At 40.7% G+C, this 24,608-nt stretch overlaps 1 protein-coding gene across 4 annotated transcripts in view; it reads right to left on the bottom strand.

Annotated features, from left to right (window-relative positions):
- Positions 1 to 24,608, bottom strand: part of LOC126424745 (protein sprint) — a 551,880-nt gene that overhangs the window by 19,990 nt on the left and 507,282 nt on the right. For all 4 annotated transcript variants that reach the window (XM_050087464.1, XM_050087463.1, XM_050087465.1 and 1 more), the window contains 5 exons: positions 19,774 to 19,959; positions 8,955 to 9,211; positions 5,495 to 5,784; positions 3,685 to 4,008; positions 227 to 316 (listed from right to left, as the gene is read on the bottom strand). In XM_050087464.1, the coding sequence (XP_049943421.1) occupies positions 227 to 316; positions 3,685 to 4,008; positions 5,495 to 5,784; positions 8,955 to 9,211; positions 19,774 to 19,959 (1,147 nt within the window). The remainder of the gene's footprint in view (positions 1 to 226; positions 317 to 3,684; positions 4,009 to 5,494; positions 5,785 to 8,954; positions 9,212 to 19,773; positions 19,960 to 24,608) is intronic.

Here is a 24,608-nt window from a genome sequence, read left to right on the forward strand (position 1 = left end):
ATTTGAAGATTAAAAAATCTGAAGACTACTAATTTTGACCTTTCGTGGGCATTCATGGCCCTGCCACCCGTCCTTGACAATGCTACAAATAGAACTGATGCGGCACTTAGTGTAAAAGTAGAAACACACATAGGATAACTTGATTTTTATGTTAGGGAAGCCCTCGCAGAAGCGGTGTGTCAGCGCAACTACGTAACAGAATTTTTATCATAATAATGCAGCTCACCATTCCCGCCTGCACCAGCACCCAGACGAGCAGCGGCAGGAAATCGTCTGCAGTGAGCATAACTGAACGACCGGCATTTGCTGCTTTCACCTGCAACATAAGAAAAGAATACATGAAATCTTATTAATAAGCTCGGCCATTCTATTATGATCTGGTCAATGTAACTATACTGTGGACCTGTTACATTTCTAAAATGTGCTGGCGGTTCAAAAGGATTGGGACTCAAACTCTGACCTCTGCCATTTTTGGGCAGAATATTTACAGACTGAGCTAACCAAATAAGAAAACTACAAATAGACTGTATCAAACCTTTTGCCATGTCTTTTCTCCAGGGGTCAAAGTCAAACAAAGAATGTGGAGGAACTCTGTCATATTATATAAATAGGCACGGAGGGGTCTGGTCTGATTAACAGTTCCCATCAAGCAGTGACTCGTGCAAAAGTAGCTCACACGTTGTCCACAAAGCCTGAGGGTCCAGATTCAAATCGCAGTCCGCCACAGTTTTAATGTGTCCGAAGTTATCACTGACTACAGACTGTCAGATACTCGGTCCATTCTCACAAATGTTTTCCTTTTCTGTTTCATATTATAAACCGCCTGATGCATGACACTTCCACACATTACATTTTGTCTATAGAGAGCACAATGAACGATAGTTATTGTGCGTTTTTTGTCAGCAAAAATCGAATTATCTTATGAACTATGCTTGTGGCAGCATATTTAACTGCAGTCCTTATTCTTAATGAAAACTGTAGACAAACCGACGGTAGCACAACCTTATTTCTAGCACAATTGGATGCATTCTTAACTACAGAAGTCTAATGACTGGGTCATTAGTGTTGGGAAAGAATGAGAAACAAAGCTGGCATCTGGATGACTGGACCAACCTTGCTGTTCCTGTTCCTGTTGTTGTTGTTGAGGTCTTCAGGCTGAAGACTCATTTCATGCATCTCTCCACATTATATCCTACGCGAGTCTCTACATCTCCGAGTAACTACTGCAACCTAAGTCCATTACAACATGCTTGCTGTATTCATCCCTCGGCCTCACCCTACAATTTTTATCCCCCACACTTTCCTCCATTACCAAATTGACAATTATTTTCATGTCACAAGATCTGCCCTATCAAATAATCTGTTCTTTTAGTCCTGCTATTCCACACATTTCTTTTTTTTTTTTTTTTTTTTTTGCCAAATTCAATTCAGCGCCTCCTCATTACTTGATCGATCTACCCATTTAATCTACAGCATTCTTTGTAGCACCAACTCTAAAAAATCTATTCTCTTCTGGTTTGAACTATTTACTTTCCACGTTTCTCTTCCGTACCAGGCTACACTCCTGAGAAACACTGTTTTTCTGGACCGACATGTTGGAAATGAGGGTCACGCTCTTCCAAGTCTTTTGCTGGCTTTAAAAGAATTACAATGTCATCACCAAATCTTAAGTTTTTAATATGAAGGGCAGTCAAATGAAAACTGAACACTCACCACAACAAGACCACAGAATGTTTCCACTCAAAAGTAATCACCAAACCCATTAAAGAGATTTATCCTGATGGGAAACGAGATGATCAATTACTGTTTCGTAAAACATGGCCGGCCACCGACGGATCCTTAACCGCACCCACTCTTGCTGTTCTTTACCCGACTGAGACCAATGTCTATGCACGTCTTTCTTCACGTCGCTGAAGATGTGAAAATCACATGGTGAAAGATCCAATGTTGCAGTGTTTTTCAACACAATTGCTGAAGTGTAGCCTTCAACTGATTGGCAATGTGGGGGCAAACATTACCATGCTACATGACGATTCTGTCTGATAGCATTCCTGAGCATTTTGACTTTAGGGTGCATCACCATTTCAATAAACAGTATTCATAGCACTGCGCACTGATTTTAATTCCGGCTCGAGGAACTTGAGAAGCAGAGGAAGCGTCCTGTTGCACAACACCACCCATCCCCAATTGGGGTCAGATATAGGGTAGGAGAGTGTGGGGGGTGGCAAACTGGGGTATAAGCACCAGGCGGCAGTTTTAGGGGGTGCCAAATTCGTATTCTTGAAGGGAAAAGTCTCATTGCACAAAGCGCCTAGCATCTGGTGCACTTTAGTCTATTGATTATTCACATGATTCTGAAATGCATTCCCGTTGGTTCTTTAACACATTTTAAGTTCATTTCTGAACAGATCTTAAGCTGATTTTTGAATGCGTGCCTAGTGTGATGTCTCGACCAGGGCATCAAAAATAAATAACTTTTCTAGAGACAAATGGGGCAGAGCTATACAAGCTGCGACAAATAAACCCGAACACATGAATGCCAATTGCTGTTTGTTTATGTGGTCGACTGGGTGTGCGAATGATAAGCACTGTTATAATTATTAGTGAAATCTGTAGATTCAGACTACCAGAGGGAGGGGATGGTGGGGTGGCGGCGGGCGCCGGTATCACATTTTTGCCCCTGCTTAGAAATATTGTACATCTGGGCTGCCCCCATGGTGCCTATCAGATGAAGGCTACGCTTCGGCAACTCGGTCGGGAAATAGTGCAAAATCCTCCGTACAGCCCACATCTTTCACCGTGTGATTTTCACATCTCTGGCAACCTGAAGAAAGATGTGCACGAACACGGTTTCAGATGGAAGACGAAATGCACGAGTAGGTGTGGTTGTGGATCCGTCAGCAGCCAACTGTGTTCTATAAAATAGGAACTGATCACCTCATCTCCCTGTGGGATATATGTCTCTTAACGCATGTGTGGATTACTTTTGAATGAAACCATTCTGATTTGCTGTTACGGTAGCTGTTCAGTTTTAATTTTACTTCCCCTTCTATTTCTCTTGAAACTTTGGTTCTTGCTCCAAATTTCTCCTTGGTTTCCTTTACTGCTCACTCAATGTAGAGACTGAATAACATCGGGGATAGGCTACAATCCTGCCTCACCCCCTTCGCAATTACTACTTCCCTTTTGTGTCATTCAATGCCTATAATTCCTGTCAGTTTTGTTTAGAAGTTGTAGAGAACCTTTCACTGCCTATTTTTATCCCTTCTACCTTCAGAGTTTCAAGGAGTGTATTCCATTCAATAGTGCGAGAAGCTTTCTCTAAATCTACATATTCTATAAATGTAGGTTTGCATTACTTAACCCATCTTCGGAGAGTAGTTGTAGGGGCAGTACTTTCTCGCGTGATCCTACATTTTTCTGTATGCCAGACTTTTAACAATTTTTCCACTTTTCTTTAAATAATTTGTGTCAGTATTTTGCAACCATGGCTTATCCCTCACTCTTTTCCAAAGAAAAACTTTAATTCCAAGAACTCGGACAGTAACTCCCCTCCACCCTTTGTCAGTACTCATATTTCACTTTATGATGATGAGTACACACAATTTTATAGTTTTCTTAAGTGAATTTACCTTTTCATACAGTATACCAGGAAGTACAGACAACTAGAAACAAACAGTTTACCGAGGTAAATATGGAAGCGACAGCATCCAGCAGTGCCGCCAGCTTGTCGAGAGGCAGGTCCCTCGACTGCAGGCGGGAGAGGTGGGCAGTCACGGTGGCCAGACCCGCAGCCGTGGGTGGTCGCACCCCGGCACGAACTCCCAGCTCGCGCAGGGAACACGAGCGCGCAGACATTATGGCCGACGCCAGCCTCCGGACCTCCCCACGCCGCCCGTAGTCGTCGACGAACAGCCGGTAGACGTGGTCGCGCAGTGGCCGTACCACCAGCCTCTGCATCACGCCCTCCAGGATGGCGTCCAGGTTTAGGAACTCGTTAGCACGGAGCTGGAGGAAAACATTCACAGGTCACTCAGACGACAAACAAAAAATGTCTTTTTGATTCTTTGACAGAAGTATGTGTAGTTTATTGAACACTCAGACTGGTACTATTCAGTATGAAAAGAGGGATTACGCAAATTTAGTTCAGATGTAGATGTTGTAAGATGATGATTTCTTCAGATCAAACACTGGTTTGATGCATATCTCCAATCTGCTCTATTCTGTGCAAACCACCTCATCTCTGCATAACTACTGCAACCTACAGCCCTTTGAAACCAATTACTGTAGTCAGGCCTTGGTCTCCCTCTAAAAATTTTTACTGTCTCCCTTCGTTCCAGCATCAAGTTGATTCCTTTTCCACCAGTGTCATAATCCTTGTGAATAGCTGCAACTAGTATAAAACCTTATCTGCCTGCAAATACCAACTGTCTCAAGAAAAGACTTGTGACTCAAAAGCTAGCTAATGGAAGAATAAAGACATCTTTGAAAATCACTGTAAAGCAATTGGTAGCAGTATCAATACAAAGCACCCACTAGCATAACCACATTAGCACTATTTTACGTTCACTATTGTAACCACATTAGCAGTATTTTACATCATTACGATTCTTGGAGGTTTCCCAGTGCACCGAGTGTTCCCTAACATTTCAGGACTACAGCCACATAATGTCAGCATCTTGCCACAATATTTTAGCTAACAACCATTCAGCCATTTCAGTTTCACATGGAAGATTACTTGTACACATTGCTAAATTTACATCAAAAATTGGCCAGTAGCAATTGCAGAATTGCCCTCTGTTGAATTTAGTGTCCACTGTCAAATATCACTCCAGCCGATGCCAAAAAGAGCACTTGTAAGGGTGATAAAGAGTGAACACCCTCTGTGAAATTGCAGGCTCGCAGAGTAAAAATTCTGGGGTCATGGGTCAAAATGATAAAATTAATTGTTGCTAGATGTGGCTTTAGGCAAAAAATATAGTAACGAAATCATCAGTCCCATGCCTTATACGGTTGAAATTGAGTCCCAGACGGACCCCTTCATGACAGAGATTTTTGTGGCAGAATAATCTACAGGACGTCCCACGGTAATACAGCTCAGCTACGGGTTATTTATCGGGTCACCAAAGGCACGAATGTGGTAACATACTCCACACACGTTTCACGAACTGTGGGTCTGTGGTGTGACCACTTGTCTACAGATACAGGAAGGTCATGCAGCAATAACCTATGCGCATGCATCACCACACATATTTTTCATATAAATGCAGCAATGTGCATCACCATTCTCCAGTGTAAAACTCACCTGAGACGGCTGCCATGTTGTCAGGTGGACTATTGTTTCAAGATCTCAACATCATCCGCTGCAATCTCACGCAATTATTTTACACCACTGGTACGAAAAAGGACAGAGTTTTCCGAGAGTCTTACAAAGTTCAATGCAGACAATAACAAGTCACAGCAACAAGGAGCAGTACAGTGATAAATCACTCACCTTGACCCTCTCTTTCTCGACTTCCTTCTCAAATTCCCGCTCCCCGTGCTTCACCAGGTAGTTCTTCATGCCGGACATGAACTGCCGCATGTTGCGCATCACGACCTGTGGACTGGTCTCGCGAGACTCGCGTGTGCAAGCGATGAAGTTGTCGACGTTCTGGGCAAACGTGGTGGAGCGGTCGGCGGCGAGGTGCAGGGCGTAGGCCCGGATTGCTGCGCCCCCACCACTGCCGCAGCCCCCCTCGGAGAGAGCGCGTGCGCTGCGCAGCGTGTGCAGCCGTGGGGGAGCTGGAACATGGGAGGCAGGCATCACTGACATTGACATAACAGCAAATCGAAAAGTAGCCACGTCGGACAGCTGTGCTTGCACTATTGAGTCTGGAATACAATAACAAACTCACAATGAATCCGCTACCTGACACTGTTTATGAAAGACTCTCTCACAACTAGTGCTACTAGTGGATCTATAAGTTACTGCTGATTGTTTAATTTCTCAGGTTGTTGTGTGTCCATGCAGCATATGTTTCATTCAAATGCAGTACTGTGAGTACAGTTAGGCTCCCGTAAAATGCTTTACTTGAACCAGGAGAAGATAGCTATAGTTGAGACCTATATCTACTCTCTCTCTCTCTCTCTCTCTCTCTCTCTCTCTCTCTCTCTCTCTCGTTCGAAGAAACACGTCAAGTGTTCGAAGAAAAACTTCTGAACATCAATATCCCAGAAGAGAGTAGCATACACAATTTAGTTGAGAAAGGAATACAACAGGTGCTGTTTTGAAGTAAAACTTCTCTTAGGAACACGAGGGCCATCACTGATACTGAAACGCGTACTACAGCGAGTCAAAAAAATCAGTAAGCAAGTTCTCAACGATCCCGTATTCATTACACATATTTTCATTAAAAATCTTGATGAATTAAAATTGAAACTATATAACTTTTCAACAGTGCAACAATTGAAGGGGACAAGCAAACTGGAATGAATTGATTCCTGCAGCTGACTTCATGATAACATTTTTGGTGGGCAGACAGACCTGATGTCACATTTCACATCAGACGAGGCATGGTTTCATCCGTCTGGCCATGTTAACTCACAAAACAACAAGTACTGGATGGCAAGAAATCCTCACCAAATTTTCAAGCATCTACTTTGTGATGAGAAAACTGCATTAACTGTATAGTAGGACAATTTATTTTTACTTCATTATCAATACACAAGTTAAACTCATCACTTAAGAAGAATTCTCTGCATAATTACCTGACAATGAAAACGAATACAGCTTCTTCTAACAAGTCAGAGTGATGTTTCAGACAGCAAATGCTTCACTGAATCATGTTAATGCAGCTTTCACAAATAAATGAGTTGTCGGCAGTGTTCTGTGGTCTCCGAGTTCCCCAGAGTCGTCTGTCTGTTACTTTTTCTTTGGGCCTACTTGATGAGAGTTTATGCATTTAGTCTCCACAATACTGATGAACTGGATGTGGAACATTCAACGAGAAATCAATGCAATTTGGGAACAACAACATTTTGCGTCAGGCAACTCTCATCACTGGACTGTTGTCCAGGATGACCATCCTCAACACCTTTTGTAACAATAATGTTGATATATGCAACATTTAAATTATATACCATACATCAAATTTCATTTCAATATAATCTACTGACTCTGCAGCAGTTTAATTTAATTTAATTTTCATTTACATTCTGTACCACACACAAATATCAGTTTTTAATTTTTGTTCTCTTTTTTATATCCAATATGTACACCACATGCATATATGAAATCTCCAAATCCCTCTTTAAGCTACAATTTCAAAACTTCATCATTCAGTGTATAATTTACAAACCGATGACACTGTCAGTTTAAACAGTTCATGCTGAAATACTTTATTTATTCAAATATTCAGAATTTGCAATTACTGAAACCACACACACTTGAAAATTTGACCGTGCTGCCATAGTTGGTGTCACAAACGATGCCACGTATGCTCCGACAGCCAACGAGCGTAGAGTATACTCTGAGCGTTCTGCTGTAGCTACTGTGAGCATTAAACGTGTTTGTAGTGAGTCGCTTTATGAATTTCAATTTCACTTGTTGCGAGCTGTCTTTGCCGATTTTGGTAGCAATTGATAAAGTACGTATAAGTAAGCGAGAGACACAATTTGCAGAATATACGCTTTCTTCAAGCGAAAAGTGCACGCACGCACATACCGCAACTCTTGCTCGGAATTGTCAACAGTGCAACCCCCTTCCGTGTCTCGAGATGCGCAAACTGCCATCGTTCGTTCTAGGATCAGACTATAATTGTTTGCTTTACAGTTGACATGCCTTATTTGAGGCCACCATTATTTCTTGCTTTTTCTGAAAACTGTAAAATTACAAAATTTTACCTACTCAAAACTATTGAATCTAGTGTCATCTGGATTTTGATGTTCCAGGAAAGGTAAATTTTACTTCAGTAACATGCAAGTTATTGAAATATTATGAGTAGAAAATCTGGGTTCTTAAACTCTTTTGCAGTGAACACATGGTGTGTCGTGGGGCGATCACTCTGTTTTTAAAATAATTGAAAAGCCACAATCGCTTCAATCGCTTATTAGATGACCGGTTTCAGCACTCTGAAGGTGCCATCATCAGATCTGCGTATGGACATCATGGCATGTGAGGCAGTCCATCTGATAAAATCATTGTCACAACCAATAAAAAATAATAAAAAGCTGCTCTCATGGTCGTTCTTTCCATAAAGTATAAAACTGAAGTCACCAGATAAAACTACCACTGCTCGCCTAACACCGGTCGGCATCATCACTGCCCTATTGGGCGCAGGCTTACCTGCTGTGGTTCTAGCGGTTCACAACCAGACACCAGATAGCACTGTCCAAGCAGCGCATACACAGTCCCACGGTATAACCACTCATTACTACTAAAACACAACTTTACTATAACCGCTTGTCACATACCCATGCAAAGCCCACATTTGCGCATACATTTCCTGTACATACTACAATCACTATAAAGTACATCAATTACAAAGTAAAAGCATTTGAGGCACAGACATTATCCATTAGCACCCTACAAAACTACATATTATAATTTGCCTTTATTCATATAAGGACATCAGGAATATGCACACAGAAAGCTGTTCATAACATGACTTAGGTACAATGTGACGAGCGATAAACTATTTTTTTAAACTCTTGGTTGGCTCTGCTAAATCCAAGGAGTAAAAGTGCATGCTCAAAATTTCGCTCGTAACAGTGGAACCTGCTATACGCACTATTTTAGAACATGTAACCAACTGTTCATCAAAATAACTTTACTGCCTAATATGTGCATATGTTCTCTACTTGTCCTGTCTTTCATATTACTATTGAAAAATTAAAAACTGCATATTGATGTGTCCTCAGTGACTAATATGCGACACGTGTTTAGTTTATTCTGAACAACAGCTAAAACTTACAGAGCAGGGGCTCCGTTCCCAGGACCGGCTGAGGTGGTGTGACACTGGTGACGTCCTGAGGCGTCGGCGCAATGCTGCCCCCGTTTTCTTTGCGGTCTGAAGTGTGCACGTTCGTTCCATTGCTGTTGCTGTTGCCATTCCCCTGACTCGTCGCCACGGTCGGACCCAGTAGACTTTCCCAGCGAGAGCTGTCCCACGGCTCGGAGAATTCCGTCAGTGTATCCTCATCTTGCTGGTGCGACGATCTGCTGCGCTCACTAGATGCAAAACCGAGAGGTACTCAGATCCAAACACATAGTGGCAGCCGCTCACTCAGAGTGATCGGACAGATATAAGCTTCCTTTATTATGTGCAAGCATGCAACAGCCATTTTGTAAACAATTGAAATAGAATAAAATCAGAAGTTTGATTTGTCTTTTGTAGTGAGACAAAGACATTTGGTCGTAACACCTGGCAAAGCAAACTGGAGACCTGACAGGGGTGGACAGCACCATAGTGTTTGCAGCTGAGAAACAGGGAAGGGAGGCAGTATCGGCATCCCTCTGATATCCTTTATAACGAGGCTACACGTGTGATTCTCAAGTATAGTAGGTGGCAATACAGTTGTAATCGAGCTTACAAGAAAATACACCTTCTGCCCTTTTAACATTTTGTAGCACTGGTATTGCAGCATGTTTTGTCAATGTGTATTCATTGGTTTATTTCGACATTTAGAGACACATAATTTTTATGCATAGCACAGCTATACAACATTGAGCAACACTTATGTTTGACACTACTACTCACACAGTATAATGGTGATGTCATTTATTAACAGTGTAATGTGTAAAAATTCATATTTTGTCTCAAAAAATGACAGGCCACGTTAATTCTGGTGCTTCATTTTTTAGTAACACTCTGAACTAGTAGGCTTCTTCTGAAACTGTGTCATCTCGTCCACACACGCGACGACTCCTTTACACTGACACCTCCTAAAATGAAATGCCACAGCAGAAAAATTTTTAATCGAGTAGCCTCGCAAGTCCAGTTTTGTGCAACAAAACTTCGAATTTTCACACAAAACTGGCAGTGGCTATTACTCACACAGTTCATCTCAGCACAGCAATTTCTGTCTAATAATGCAGTTATCCATTATCATCATGGGATACTTAAGAGGTGTGATTGGAAGGTTTTAAGAATGGATCCACTACTGCTGACTGGTTTGGTGGGCAGGTACACAGAGGGTGGGGAATGAGTCATTGCCTTGTCCTTGAATGCCCTCTGACAGGAAACTGCATTTCCTTTATTCAGTTCATTGTGGCGGCTGGTTGAGTGCAGGTCTGTTAGGGCTTGTTGCCGGATTCTGTATGCGTGAAAATGGACTAAAAACGAAGCGACGAGTTTGTGTGAAATTTTGTTTCAAAACTGGTAAATCAGATTCTGAGGCTTACGAACTATTAAAAACAGCTTTTGGAGATAATTGTTTGAGCCAGTAAATGTTTTTGTCTGGTTCAACAGATTTAAAAATGACTGCAAATCATTTGAATATGAACCAGGGTCCGGCCCTCCTTCCACCTCAAAAACAAATGAAAATGTTGTGAAAGTGCGTGACTTAGTGCACTCTGATTGTAGGCTTACAATTAGGAGATGGGTGATGAACTTAATTGAAGTTTCTATGCAGTTCAGTCAATTTTAACTGAAGATCTGAACATGAGTCGAGTGTCTGCAAAATTCATTCCAAAAGTATTGTCAAGTGACCAGAGACAATAGCGACTTGAAGTGCGCAAAGAACTGATTAATGGGACTAAAAGTGACCCAGATTTGTTAAACAGGGTAATTAAAGGTGACGAATTGTGGGTATATGGATACGATCCTGAAACCATAGTGCAGTCTTCGTAGTGGAAGACCGAAAAAAGCACGGCAAAGTCAGTCAAAGGTGAAGACAATGCTGATGATTTTTTTCGATTCTACCGGTATTGTGCATCATGAGTTGACACCTGGAAGACAGACAATTAGCCAGGAATATTACAATTTTTTCTTGAAGTGTATTACGGAGAGCGTCCTTAATACACTTCAGGAAAAAAAATTCTAGGAATGTTTCCAAAAGTGGGAACGCTGTTGGAGTCTGTGTGTTCAGTCAGAAGGGGACTACTTTGAAGTAGGTGCATCACAGTAGCATGTAAGTACCACCATTGTACAATTACAACTCCATTCTTAAAACTTTCTAACCACACCTCGTATGAACTCAAATTTGCTTCTTCTCCACTGACATAAATCTTTTTATCCCATTCCACACACCATTGTGTCCTTTCTACCATTAACATTTTGCTTATGTGTTGCATCATGTTTTATGCTTGTGCTATTACTCCTTTCTTTTTTTCAACATTTAATAAATTCAGTGACGTCAACAACAAACCGTGGCAACTATCCACAAAGGCATTTTCTACGATTACTTTCTGGGCTTGGGCATTCTACTCTGAACTGGACTGCAGCCATACCTGCTTACATGATCATGTCGCTTCCCACCACGGCCGGGTCCATGGTTCACTTTTTCGGGTAACACTTCCAGGTTTCTAATACACAACTTCACAATATCTACAAGAGAGACATGCGTAATTCATTAAATGGAATTATTCTCCTAATTTTCATTAGGGCCTAAATAATTTATACCGTGGTGTAGTTGTGGAATATAACTCCACAGGGGCAATAGTGTTAAAACAAGGCAAACATAGTGTACACGAGAGCCATACGTGTGTTTCAAATCCTAGAATTAACTAAATATGACTCAACTGTGACATTTCATTAGAGATTTTCAGTTATATACAATGGAGAAAACAACTAATCGATGTCACTACAAGTGGAGCATATTCCTCTGTGCCAAGAACTGTTACTGGTATTGCATACCTGGACCTGTTGCAACAATGGCTTATCCCACAGTTACACGATGGCTGTGATGACTTCATTTTGAGTCATGATAATGATCCCACATTATTTTCATTCACACATCTGCAATATTTTTGTTTTAGGCTTTTTCCAGACAGTGGTGGAATGCACTGCATATGCAGCTCCATTATTCATTGTGTAGGGGAAAAATTATATACCAAGCAGCTACCAATATTTATTTATTTGCAAATCTGTTGGGATATTGTGGATCCATTTCCAAAGCAACAATTTGTTTCACAGTCCTAATAATAAAGTCCAGCAATGATCTTTTATAGTATTTTTACTATGTCAATGTACAGTCTCAAGCCACAGCTTCACCACCACCACTTCAGCACATATGTAAAAACGTTTAATGTGGTATCAACAACCCAAAAGCAAGAATCTGCAAATTTTGTTGAATTTCTTTATATAAGTTAAACAATAACTTCACCGACTAACTTCCAGACGTTGTTCAGGGATACCCTCTGAGTATTTTGGTATAAGGGGCCCGTAGAAAATAAATGACTAGTAGTGGTATACAGTATCCTCCACCACACACCATAAGGTGGATTGCAGAGTATTGATGTAGATGCAGGTGTAGATGTAGACATGGTCTCCAGTGGTTTCTTAAAGAGTTATTGCTTTTTCAGTTGGTTCCTTACCCAAATTAGCTTTGTATCTGTACTGCACTGTAAACAATGCACAACAGTGCAAATATTGACAGTATGTTCTGTATGACTTGTTTCTTCATCTGCGGGGCATGTGAAGAGCCTCGTTTGTGATGCTCTGACAATACTCGAATGGATCTTATTGTCGGATTATCGCAGTCACACGAGTAGTTCGCCAAAATAACGAAATTTTCAAGCCGGTAAGACAGTCGATTGTGCATCACTGTACACACTGCTGTAACCATGGTGGTTGGAATTTTGAACAGTATCTGTAAGGAAACAGTTCTACATTTGCTACGTGTTCTATGGTGCACCGACAGAACAGATTGAACACACTGTGATGAAAGTGTAGGTATTTTGTCTCAGGGGTTTTGCATTAATCTGTGTTGTTTATTGTGTGCTGTATGTTTTGGTTACTGCATATTGCAGGCTTCCTCAATGTTGTGGAGTTATTTTCATGGAAAGAAGGATGACTGAGGTAGTGAACTGAGTAAATCATAATTATATTATTACTATGCAAACAGAGACCGAAGGTCCCTTATACCAAAATATTTGATATCCCTGAACAACCTCTTAAAGTTATTACTATGCAAACAGAGACCGAAGGTCCCTTATACCAAAATATTTGATATCCCTGAACAACCTCTGAAAGTTTGTTGGTGGAATTCTGGTTCACCCTAAATATGGCATCATGATGAACTGATTCCTACATGTTGTTTATACATCTTCTTTATCATCGTTTTGGCTTATCAAGGACCACAGGGCCCATATCTTATTCTTTTCTTCTTCCAGTATACCTTCATTTTCTGATACATGACGAAGTTACATGGTGAAGCTGGTTGATTGGTTGATTCGGGGGAGGGGACCAAACTGCGAGGTCATCAGTCCCGTTGGACCAGGGAAGGAAGTCAGCCGTGCCCTTTCAAAGGAACTATCCTGGCATTTGCCTGAAGCGATTTAGGAAAATCACGGAAAACCTAAATCTGGATGGCCGGAGGCGGGCTTGAACCGTCACCCTCCCAAATGCGAGTCCAGTGTGCTAACCACTTCGCCACCTCGCTCACTTTGACGAGGAAGCTGTGACCTCAAAATGTACGTTGACACAGTGAAAACACTGCTAAGAGACCGTGGACAGAGTTTATTACTAAGGTTTCCATTTTTGCTGTCATTTCAGTTCTGCCATAGACAGCCACTATAGCTACAATGAAACACTTTGTCTCATTCATTTAGGCTCCTAATAATATCACGTTAGAGCAATTACTGTTGGCAATGAAAAAGATAACAAGCACCCTTGAAAACTGGGACATGTTAATCCAAGCACATACAAGAATGACAATAAGAAGATGAAATACTGATGGCCAATTCCATTCTCTTTTATAACATTGAATACATGTCTATGAGACATGAAGTGCATGTAGTCAACTTAGCCATCAGCATAAGGAGAAGGTTTTTTTTCTTTCTTTCTTTTTTCCTACAGAGCAATTACTAAAAGACACTCGCCCTTGCAATTACTTGCACTTCACCTGTTGCACTCACATACTCATTTTTTTTTTAAACTGGTCATCAGTACTTTACATTCTTACTGTCATCCTATATGTGCTTGGATTAACATGTGTCAGTTTTCAAGGGAGCATCTAATCTGACATGGCATCATTAGAATTTCACATTAATGAGATGAATTGCAGCATTGAAGATGGAGTATAACACTCAGAAATTGTTGGCAAATAAATAAACACTGGCAGCTGTTTGGTGAGTAATCTTTTTCATTATACAATACTTGAACAAATGCATCACATATTTCTTTTCATGCCAATTTTGCATGTAAACTTAAAGCTTCAATGACTTTCATGTTCATTGTTATTGATAGCAATCATCTGCAGGCCATGTGATGCTTCACTTAGTTGATGAAATTATGTCATGGAGACATTACAAGGTGACGGTACTTTCTTATGCTACCTGAAATTACGTTGACATGTATGACAGCAGAACATTAGTAGTGATCCGAGTCCATTAAGTGATGGATAACAACACAGATTATTTCTCTGTAGCCTTTCGGCATCGAATGCCCAATCCTATGCACCACTAAGCGTATAGTCGCCGTGCCGCTTAAAATTTTGCGCATTTTGATCATGACAGCTTCTTCGACAACAGAATCCTAGTAGGCAGATGCATGGGATGAGATTTTTGTTTCATCAAGCATAATCATGTCTGTTTCATCAAATGTAATACGAAAAGGATAGAAAGCTAGTGATCAGTAGAGGAGTCATCAAATGGCAGACAAGTATCCTGAAAAAGACTGCTAGATATTTTTTCTCCATAGCTATCACATTAAGTACTTCAAATACTGGACATGCAGGTTGGAATATCAACAATACTAGGAAAAGCACAGATTGCTATTCACCATAAAGATGACCCACTGAGTTGCAGACAGACATACTGAAAAGAAGATTGTTACACATTACAGATTTCGGCCAAAGCCTTCTTCAGCAAAAGCAAAAGCAAAAACAAAAACACACACACACACACACACACACACACACACACACACACACACACACACAAGCAAGCACATTCCATACACATGACAGCTGTCACCGGGAGCTCTGACCGAAATCTGGAATTCTCGTCATAGCTGCTGGCAATAGCAGTCATGCGTATGATATGTGCTTGCTCATGTGAATGTGTGTGCGGTTTTTTTTTTTTTTTTTTTTTTTTTTTTTTTTTTTTTTTTTTTTTTTTTTTTTACTGAAGAAGGCTTTGGCTGAAAGCTATAAAGCTTAACAGTCTTTTTGGTGTACCTGTCTGCAACTAAACTCAATGAGTCATCTTCATGGTGAGTAGCACTATCATTTTACTAAGATTAAGTACCCCATTAGAAAATCTTATCCCACACATCTATTTACGGGGTTTCCATCACCAAAGAAACTGTTCAGATCAAAATGTGCAATATCAATTTTAATCAGGAAACTAACTATACTTTTAGTGGTGCATGCAAATGGGTGCTTGATGCTGAAAGGCTATAGAAAAAACAGGCAGAGTTATCCAGCACGTAACAGAATCAGCATTGCTAAATGTTACTCCATCGTAGGCACTGACAAGCTCTGGTAGCATATGGAAGTTCCACGACTTTGAAATGTCTCCAAGTGACCAATTAATTAAAATACGGACTGGCTTACAGATAACTCCTGATGAGCGATGAAGTCATGAAAGTTCGAGTTTACATACAAATCTCACACAGATAAAATCCACGGAGCATTGACTGAAGCATGTCACTGCATAAAACTACAAAGTCACATCCACAACACTTGGTTGAGCCTGCTTCCCATGACAACTCTGCTCTTCTCGGTAATCTCTGTGTTACATAAAATATCATTTTGTCTTTGTGACTTTAATTCCACATGGTATGAAACAGATTACAAATGCGTCCACAGATAACAGCTGTGACATGTGGAGCCAGGTAGGCCAACAGTTAGAATGTCATACTCATGTTTGTCTCATAACAAGAGCAGCAACAATGAACACTTTACATTGAGTTTAAAACTTGGAGATAATCTCCTCTGGCTTGGGTCTGCCCTTTGGCAATGTGTCTTGCTGTCATACAAATACATTCTTATATGGTAATGGTATTTTGATAGGATAGTGGCATTTGTGGATGTAAACAGTGGCAATTGCAATTTCAGAAGTAAAAGCTACAAAGTTACTACAAATGGTTTTCTGAATATCATATGGTAATATTTTACTCGTCTACCAAAGTACACACTAGGAAAAATACAAAATACTTTAACAGAAAAGTTTATTTGAAACTTTATATGCTAATTGACACATATCATGCTGCACTCGTGCTTCTATCATTCTAATATTTTGTTGTTGTTTACACTTGGAAAGAATGTAAAAAACATGCAGTGATAAAATTTTCTAAAAGAATTTTACTAGCAATGCACCTACACATATATCAACAATTTTATCAGCAGTGTCCAGTGGCATTTGAACGAGCAGAAATATACCATCACCACCAACAACCTTTTTTAATGTTACAGAGGGCTTAGAAAGTCTGTGAGGATAGGGGGCATAGATTAAAAGGTAATCCAAGGAGCAGTCTTATGTGTGTTACTGTACATTAACACCAGCAATACCAATGGGGGAGAGGGCTACTTTATGCCCACCTTTCGTAAATATTGTGATCTAGTAGTCTACTTTGTATTTTGAAATTTTGGGGGAAAATGTTTATTAATGAACTCTTCTACCACATTCTATAATTATTTTAAGTTCTTTCAGTTACACGTAATTCAAAAATTTTAGTGTAGTTGACATCGTCATACGGTCTCATCGGTTCATAATAGATGTAACTTTTCACGAGGCATGTCTCATTCACTAAATAACAGCACTAAAAGGTATTCTCCAGTTCTGGTCCCTTCTCACACATAAGTATCTCTTTAAAAAGTATGTTGCTAACAAAAGTCAACAACAGTTTACAAAAACTTTTATTTTTTTAAAATTTATGGTGGTTATGAAGATAAATAACAGCCCACCCCCTTTTAGTAGTTATGTTGTTAAAAATGTGCCGATACTGCGGAAGACAGTGTTTAAAGATATTTTCAGGTTTTGGATCCTATTTGAATGTCAGTATATCTTAAAAAATATGTTGGTAATAAAACTTAACAACTACTTGTTTTCCATAAAGTACCCTCTTGTTGGTAGTACATGTTGTTGAAAATCCTTCTGTAGGTGGTATATGTTATTGAAAATGTGTTGGTATTGCTAGGGTTAAGATCAATGCTATACTTTGTGGCTGTGCAGCATAGTTTTTGCAGTGGGTGTTTTATTAGTAATATACTTTTCAGTGTGGGACTGTCTCACAGTTTAAAATAAAATCTCACATCAAGGATAGAGTTACAGGCAACCTTGATCATGACATAATCACACTCTCAAAAGAATTTTACTGAATTGAATATTACATTAGTGGGTCGATTCGGACTCTATCTGTAGGTTTTGTTTCACTTCCCTTGTTAAGTTGAGATGATAACTGACCTTCAAAGTGTAGATGGATCATGCGTTTTGAATGTTACACCATCCTGACTGATTAATTTTTCCATCATACATGTCTCTTATAGCATCATCCATTACTGCCAAAACAGTGAGCACCAGTTTGAGATTAAAGCATTACTGGGAGCGAAGAATTTGATTGCGAGCAGCTGAGAGATGTCGTTACTCACAGAATTAATCTCCTGAAAGAGGCAAAGTAAAATGGACACTGAACTACAATTTTTTAAAAAATGTATAAAGGAATTTCAAACCTGTGATATTCTCAAAAGGCAAAAGAAGATGAAAGCCTTAAAGGGCTATGAGGATGTATATCAAGACAAAAACTATATGGACAGGCCTTAATAAGACACATCTGGAAGAGAAATAAATATTTTATGGATGTTGGATGAACATCAACAAAAACAAAACGAGGATAATGGAATGTAATCGAATTAAGTCGGGTGATGCTGACGGAATTAGATTAGGAAATGAGACACTTAAAGTAGTAAAGGAGGTTTGCTGTTTGGGGAGCAAAATAACTGATGATGGCCGAAGTAGAGCGGATATAAAATGTAGACTGGTAATGACGAGGAAAGCGTTTCTGAAGAAGAGAAATTTGTTAACATCGAGTATAGATTTAAATGTCAGGAAGTCGTTTCTGAAAGTATTTGTATGGAGTGTAGCCATGTATGGAAGTGAAACATTTGACGATAAACAGTTTGGACAAGAAGAGAATAGAAGCTTTTGAAATGTGGTGCTACAGAAGAATGCTGAAGATTAGCTGGGTACATCACATAACTAATGAGGAGGTATTGAATAGAAATGGGAAGAAGAGGAGTTTGTGGCACAACTTGACAAGAAGAAGGTACCGGTTGGTAGGACATGTTCTGAGGCATCAAGGGATCACAAATTTAACATTGGAGGGCAGCGTGGAGGGTAAAAATTGTAGAGCGAGACCAAGAGATGAATACACTAAGCAGATTCAGAAGGACGTAGGTTACAGTAAGTACTGGGAGATGAAGAAACTTGCACAGGATAGAGTAGCATGGAGAGCTGCATCAAACCAGTCTCAGGACTGAGGACCACAACAACAACAACAACAACAACAAGAATGATGGCCAGATATGTACAAGATTAAAACAGAAGAGAAGTATGTAAGCGAATGACAAACAACTAGCCTAGGATGCATCAGAAAAGAGAGACAGAGGCAAGCAAAAGTGTGTGTCACCTGATAAAGAAGAATAAGATACCTAGCAAACGTAAGCACTGCCTGTCGGGAACACAGCAAGCATTGTAATTAATGTAAAGGTAAATAGCCACAGGGGCACATATTGTTTGATTTATTAGGACCAATTTTGCTCATAAATGTTAGCATCCTTAGACACTTATTACCCTGGTGGCAACATGCTACACGTTTTAAGCACTGTTCAGTGCAATTGTCTACATGTAGTGGTGTGTTGCAGACCCAGTGGTGTGTTGCAGACCAATTCATGTTGTCGATGCTACAGAGTGGTGCTGTAAACATATAATATGTTGCCATGAACATTTAGGATGCTCACATCTGATGTGCAAAATTGGCACAAATACATCAAATATTGTGTGTCCTTTTAGGTGTTACATTATATTAAGAAAAAGATACTTCTTGCTATACGAACACTTACAAAACATTGCTGAAGACAGAAAAGTAACAGAAACTATCTAACATGGGTAAGGAACATCAAAGACCTAATGTTATGCTGAAACTGGCATAAAATGTGGTAACAAGGAGCACGAGTCCAGTACCTAGCTAGAGGAAATTATGTTCATTTTTGCCACACCTCTAACCCTCCAAAGGAAGGAATGCCTAGTTTTGAAAATCAGTCTTCAGACTAAAAAACATAACAGTAAAAACATATCTTCCAAATGTCTACTCAAGTGTTATTTCAGAGTGTATCATTTCTCAGTCTTGGTGTAATTTAAGATTCTCACTGAGAGGAAATGTTACAGGTACTTAAACTACAATATAATGCTGCATGCATACCATTTTCATTAAAAGAAGTTAGTGATTTGTCTTACAGTGGTGCCCAACTTCACCAGAAGACAGTGAGATACACCTCTACTGAAATTAAATACAGCGTGCTCTTAGTGTTTAATACCAATGCCAGACAAGTGCATCTACAAGAAAGACATTACAAATGTGTCAACGGTCAGGCACCGGTGTCGATTAGAAGCTCAAGTACGTAACTCACATTTCCCTGTCGGGGGTGTGTGAACGGTGGCCGTTCTCGACATTGTCATACGACGAGACCCTGGAGCAGGTTCCGTCTGCGAGGGTGCCCCCTCGAGGGCCACCGGCAGGAGGTGGGGAACCCGAGGGGGGTGCGGAGCCTCCGGGAGTTGACAGCGGGTCCGGGGACAGCCGCAGGCTGGGGAACCTGCGTCCAACCCAACGGCCGTCTCTCACTCCGAGCGCTCGTTCAGGGCGCTTCTCTTACTTCTATTTCTCATCTTCACAAACTCAAAACACGATTCAGAATGTCCTTACAGTGATACCTCCTTGAAGCCTTCTGGTTTTGGTAATTATGTAGAAATCTGTACTAAAAACTATCATATAACATTTTGTCTCCTATGGCATGAGATATCTTAAGATGCTACAGAGGTATTTGTTTGAATCCTCTGATGGTTGCTACTCTAAATGCAGCTGTTCTCACTTTAGAGTACAGGGTAATTCAAAATTAGTATCGTGATTCCAAATGGCCATAACTATTTAAAGCATAATGTTACATCGATAAAAATCACAGAGAATGTAAAAGAAAGTTCACTTTCTTTATATCTTTAACAATAGTTCTGTAAATCCTGTCGGTCATACAGACAACATATAAGTGATAATCTAATCTAGGCCATAAATTATGAAGTATGTGCAGTCACTGATACAAAGCCACTAGTGATGCAAATTCTGAATTCCAGAATTGGTTTTGACGAAGGGGGCCCATAATCGAGGTCTTTGACATAATCTTGTAAAAGGAAACCCACAGGAGTTAGGTACGCAATGTCAGGTGGCCAAGAGCGGAACTCAGTATCGTCACGCCCAGTACAATCTGACAGTTCTGAAGATGTCAACTTAAAATTGTGCTGGTCAAACTTTTGAACTTTCTTTTACATTCTCTGTCATTTTTATTGATTATGCATTTAATAGTTATGCCCATTTGTAATTGTTATATTGGTACTGAATTGCCCTTTATTCATTTTTCAAAACAACAAATTGACGAATTTAAATACTTGATGGTGACAGATCACATGGAGGGAGACAAAACATCAGGCAGAAAATTACGTTCAAAACCTAACAGTCATCGGTGAGAAAATAAGCAATGGCCATGAAAAGTTTGATATTGTATGCAAGAATAAAAAGTAAGTCTTCGACAACAAGGCACTTCAGCATCTCTAAGAACCATTCTCCTCCCTCTTCCCCTAATGACTCCACATTGCGAGAGAGAAACTTGACATATAGAAACTGTGCTCTCAGCTACCTCTTTGATGATTCCTACTTTCCTCTGGCTGAAGAATGTGCCCAGCTTTTCACTTAGATACAAACAATCCAAATAAAAAATGGGAGACTCACATTATGTGCGTTCTCTTCATAACTAGTCACTTACAGGGATGAAATAGCTTACAACTTAAACACTCCATAACTTGAGTTGACTCCTCCCGAATGGTTAAAATCATCTCCCTGCTATGGACTTGGACACGAGAAAGAGACAGGCACTAACTTGCTACAGCCTCTTTAAGTTGGTTTGCAAAGCAGTGATAGACAGCTCAAAAGGAGAAGTACTGTCCACGCAATGACAGAATCTTTATCCAAGTCCAACAATGGCGTACATTCTTAACAGATCAAGAGTGTAGTGAAATATTCTTCTATGTCAGAACAGCAGCAAATCATTCTGTGAAAACAGTTCCATTTCTTCTAAATATGACTGGTAATAATGACTACTACATTACTACTCCTGCGTGAGTATACCCAACAGATTTCTCATCTTCATAATAATCTCACATCACCTCATTTATTTACTGTTACACAGATTTTGGGCCCCATATGCTCTGGGATTTGTGGCATCTCACCATCCCTCCCCCTTCTCCTACTTATTTTATTTTTTAAACTTGTGTAAGTTTTTATCACTGCAGATTCGATTTTCATTAAGCAGCAAAATGTATCCCTCGTTTAAGGAAACTGCGCAGATAACACACACACACACACACACACACACACACACACACACACACACACACACACACGTGCGCGCTGCTAATAGTGTCTAAGAGCTCCTCCTGCTATCGGAGTGGTTAATCTTCACAGAAGGCTTTTCAGTAACTTCTCAGGCGCTCAAGGAAGAATTTGATTCCATTTCTAATGAAGCACTGTGAAGAGTCCTCAATAGACACAGAGATTTATGTACGAGTCTGAGAAGTCCAAACCAGCAAATTCACCTCATTTATATCGAACCACAATGCACGATCCTCATTTTGCGGACAAAGTGTTATAAGACTGGACTTCAAAAAGTAAGTTACACTTTATTATGGCAGGCCAAGTAACTTTTATTGAATACTGCACAACACGTCAAAGTGACACAGACACATTATATACTTTTCAGCACAGTCATCAAATCTATGTAAATAACAGTTGGAATGTTCTAAGAATCATTCAGTTCCTCAACAATACAAATCCACTCCTTGGTGATGATGCCATTTGAGAACTACTGTCTGATCATCAACATCATCGTCATCAGAAAATCTCTTTTCCCCCAACTGTTCTTAAAGCTTGTCAAAACATTGGAAATTGCACAGTACAAGATCTGGACTCTATGACACATACTTCCAAAACTCCCATTAAAAACACTGAAAGCTCATGTTGTCCATGCCATGTGGGGTGTTGTACTGTTGTACAAGAGAACAATGGCCTCACTTAGTTTTCCACACCTCTCATTCTTCATAGCCTTTGCGTACAGGTGACAGTGATCACGGAACCCGGCACGAGCACAATTTCCAATATTGCCGTAGGTCTCGAATGATGGAGTAGCACTGCCTATTGAGGGATGCACCTACTGAGCAATGTCTCCAACAGTCACTCTACAATTCCTGCAAATCAGTTTCTCGATTGCCCGGACACTGTCGTCTGTAATACACGTCAATGGCCTTCCTTCCCTGTAGGCATCCCACATGTCTATTCAGCCTCTGACAAGTTATTGGCATCATTTCACAGTGGCTGGACAACATCGCATTTGGTCCATATACTGCCAGAAATTTCACAGTGAATATGTGTGCCATTCATATGTTTTGCCCCCAAGAATCATACTGTTGTATGCCTGGTCCGCGTGCCATGGAATTTGAATCCCCGCCAGATGTCATGGACGTCGAAGACCCATAGAGGTCACTGTACCATCGCGCCATAAGGTGTAGCGGCGCGCGCCTCATGGCCTGCATTTAGAGTGAGGGCATCACAGTGGAACACGTGGTTGCAGCGGCCAATAGCGGCGTCCCCGATCGAGTACTTAAGCGCCTGCCTGTCGCTCAGCCTGCAGTCTAACCTTGCGTACATCTCAGGACATATCACCTTGCATTAGACAGCATATTGACTTTTGTGTTTTCTTTACGAGTGGACGTGATTGTCTTGTTTGGTTTTCGTGTTTGTTGTCCGTTCTTGTTGTGTCGTAAGTGTCATATACACTGATCAACACCCACATGATAATAAAATTTGCTTTATTGGGTGTAGCCAGGACACCACTTAATTTTGCAACAGAAAAATGGCTTTTCTCCTGCCCAAAAATTTAGTATCCAAACACGAATATACAACCTTAATAAAATTGGCTTTTATAACTGAACTGATTTTATGTTGCTTGAAGGTGCTCTGTCAATGCTCTCCCACGGATGCCGAGGAGTTAGATGGGCGCCGCTTCCGGGTCGAAGACTGGCTTATTGAAGATGGGCACCTGGTCGATCCGGCTGCAACAATGTTTCCTCCTGGCGGCGGTCCGCGGCGGGTCGAAAGACGCCTGTTTCCTTTCCTGCCGCTATTTAACCCGGCGGCTCTAGTCTTCCTCTGCGGATTCTGTCGTGAGGATTGGCGGCCGTTGGCGATACCTGATTGGCGGATGGTGATTTCATCGTATTACCATCTGCGTCGGAACAGGGTTCACGCGCGTGTGTATTCCGCGGCTGCTTTCATGTTTGGTGGGAAATGCCTCTAATGCCGGCTGGCGGAATGCGCCGGAACTACGTTGCAGGTGCGGCTTATTCTGCAGCGGTAGCTGCCCGTTGTATTTGCGTGGCTGTGTGCACCACAGCAATAAGGTCCTTCATTGGTCGTGTCCGTCCTCTCCCGTTGTGTTGTTGTTGTTCGCGGGCTGCTCCGTGGGTCCCGCCACGTTTCCGTCACTACAACCCCGCGACTGTTCCGGTCGCCGTTACAACAATATGTGTGTTTAACTCTGGAATATGCTTCCAGTTATGCAATTTCACTCACACAAATGTGATGCATGTGTTATCTGTAGAGCAGCACAACTGTCTCTGCAGGATATGTACTCTCTTCCGACAAAACTCTCATCTTGTTGCACAAAGGTTTTAGTATGGTATGATACATGTAGCTTATTTTCTTACATATTCTCTTAACTATCATAAAGAAAAGGGGACTCCAAACCAGTTGGCACAATGCATGATGATGTCTAAAATATTTACATAAGGCACCTACATTAAAAATAAAACTCAAATGACTTTCCCTTCAGCCACAACACACGGAGGAAACACAATTTCTCACATCAACAAGAAGTTTGCGTACCCCCCCCCCCCCCCCCCCCCGAGTGCAAAGGAATATCGCATAAATCATTCCATAAAACCATCTTGCACTGCTAGGCAGACTAATGATAGTACTCTCTGCAGCACCCAGCCGAGTCAGACATTCACTCTAGCAATCGATGACTTATGGCCAACAACACAACTGAGAAACTAAAATACTAAAACCTTTCAAAGAATAGTTTAGTCACTGAAATCCTTAGGAGAGCTATAACAGAAGTTAGTTACCAAACAAGTCTGACTA

Source organism: Schistocerca serialis, chromosome 10 (genome assembly GCF_023864345.2).
Source record: "Schistocerca serialis cubense isolate TAMUIC-IGC-003099 chromosome 10, iqSchSeri2.2, whole genome shotgun sequence".
In the NCBI taxonomy this organism is placed as follows: Eukaryota; Metazoa; Arthropoda; class Insecta; order Orthoptera; family Acrididae; genus Schistocerca; species Schistocerca serialis.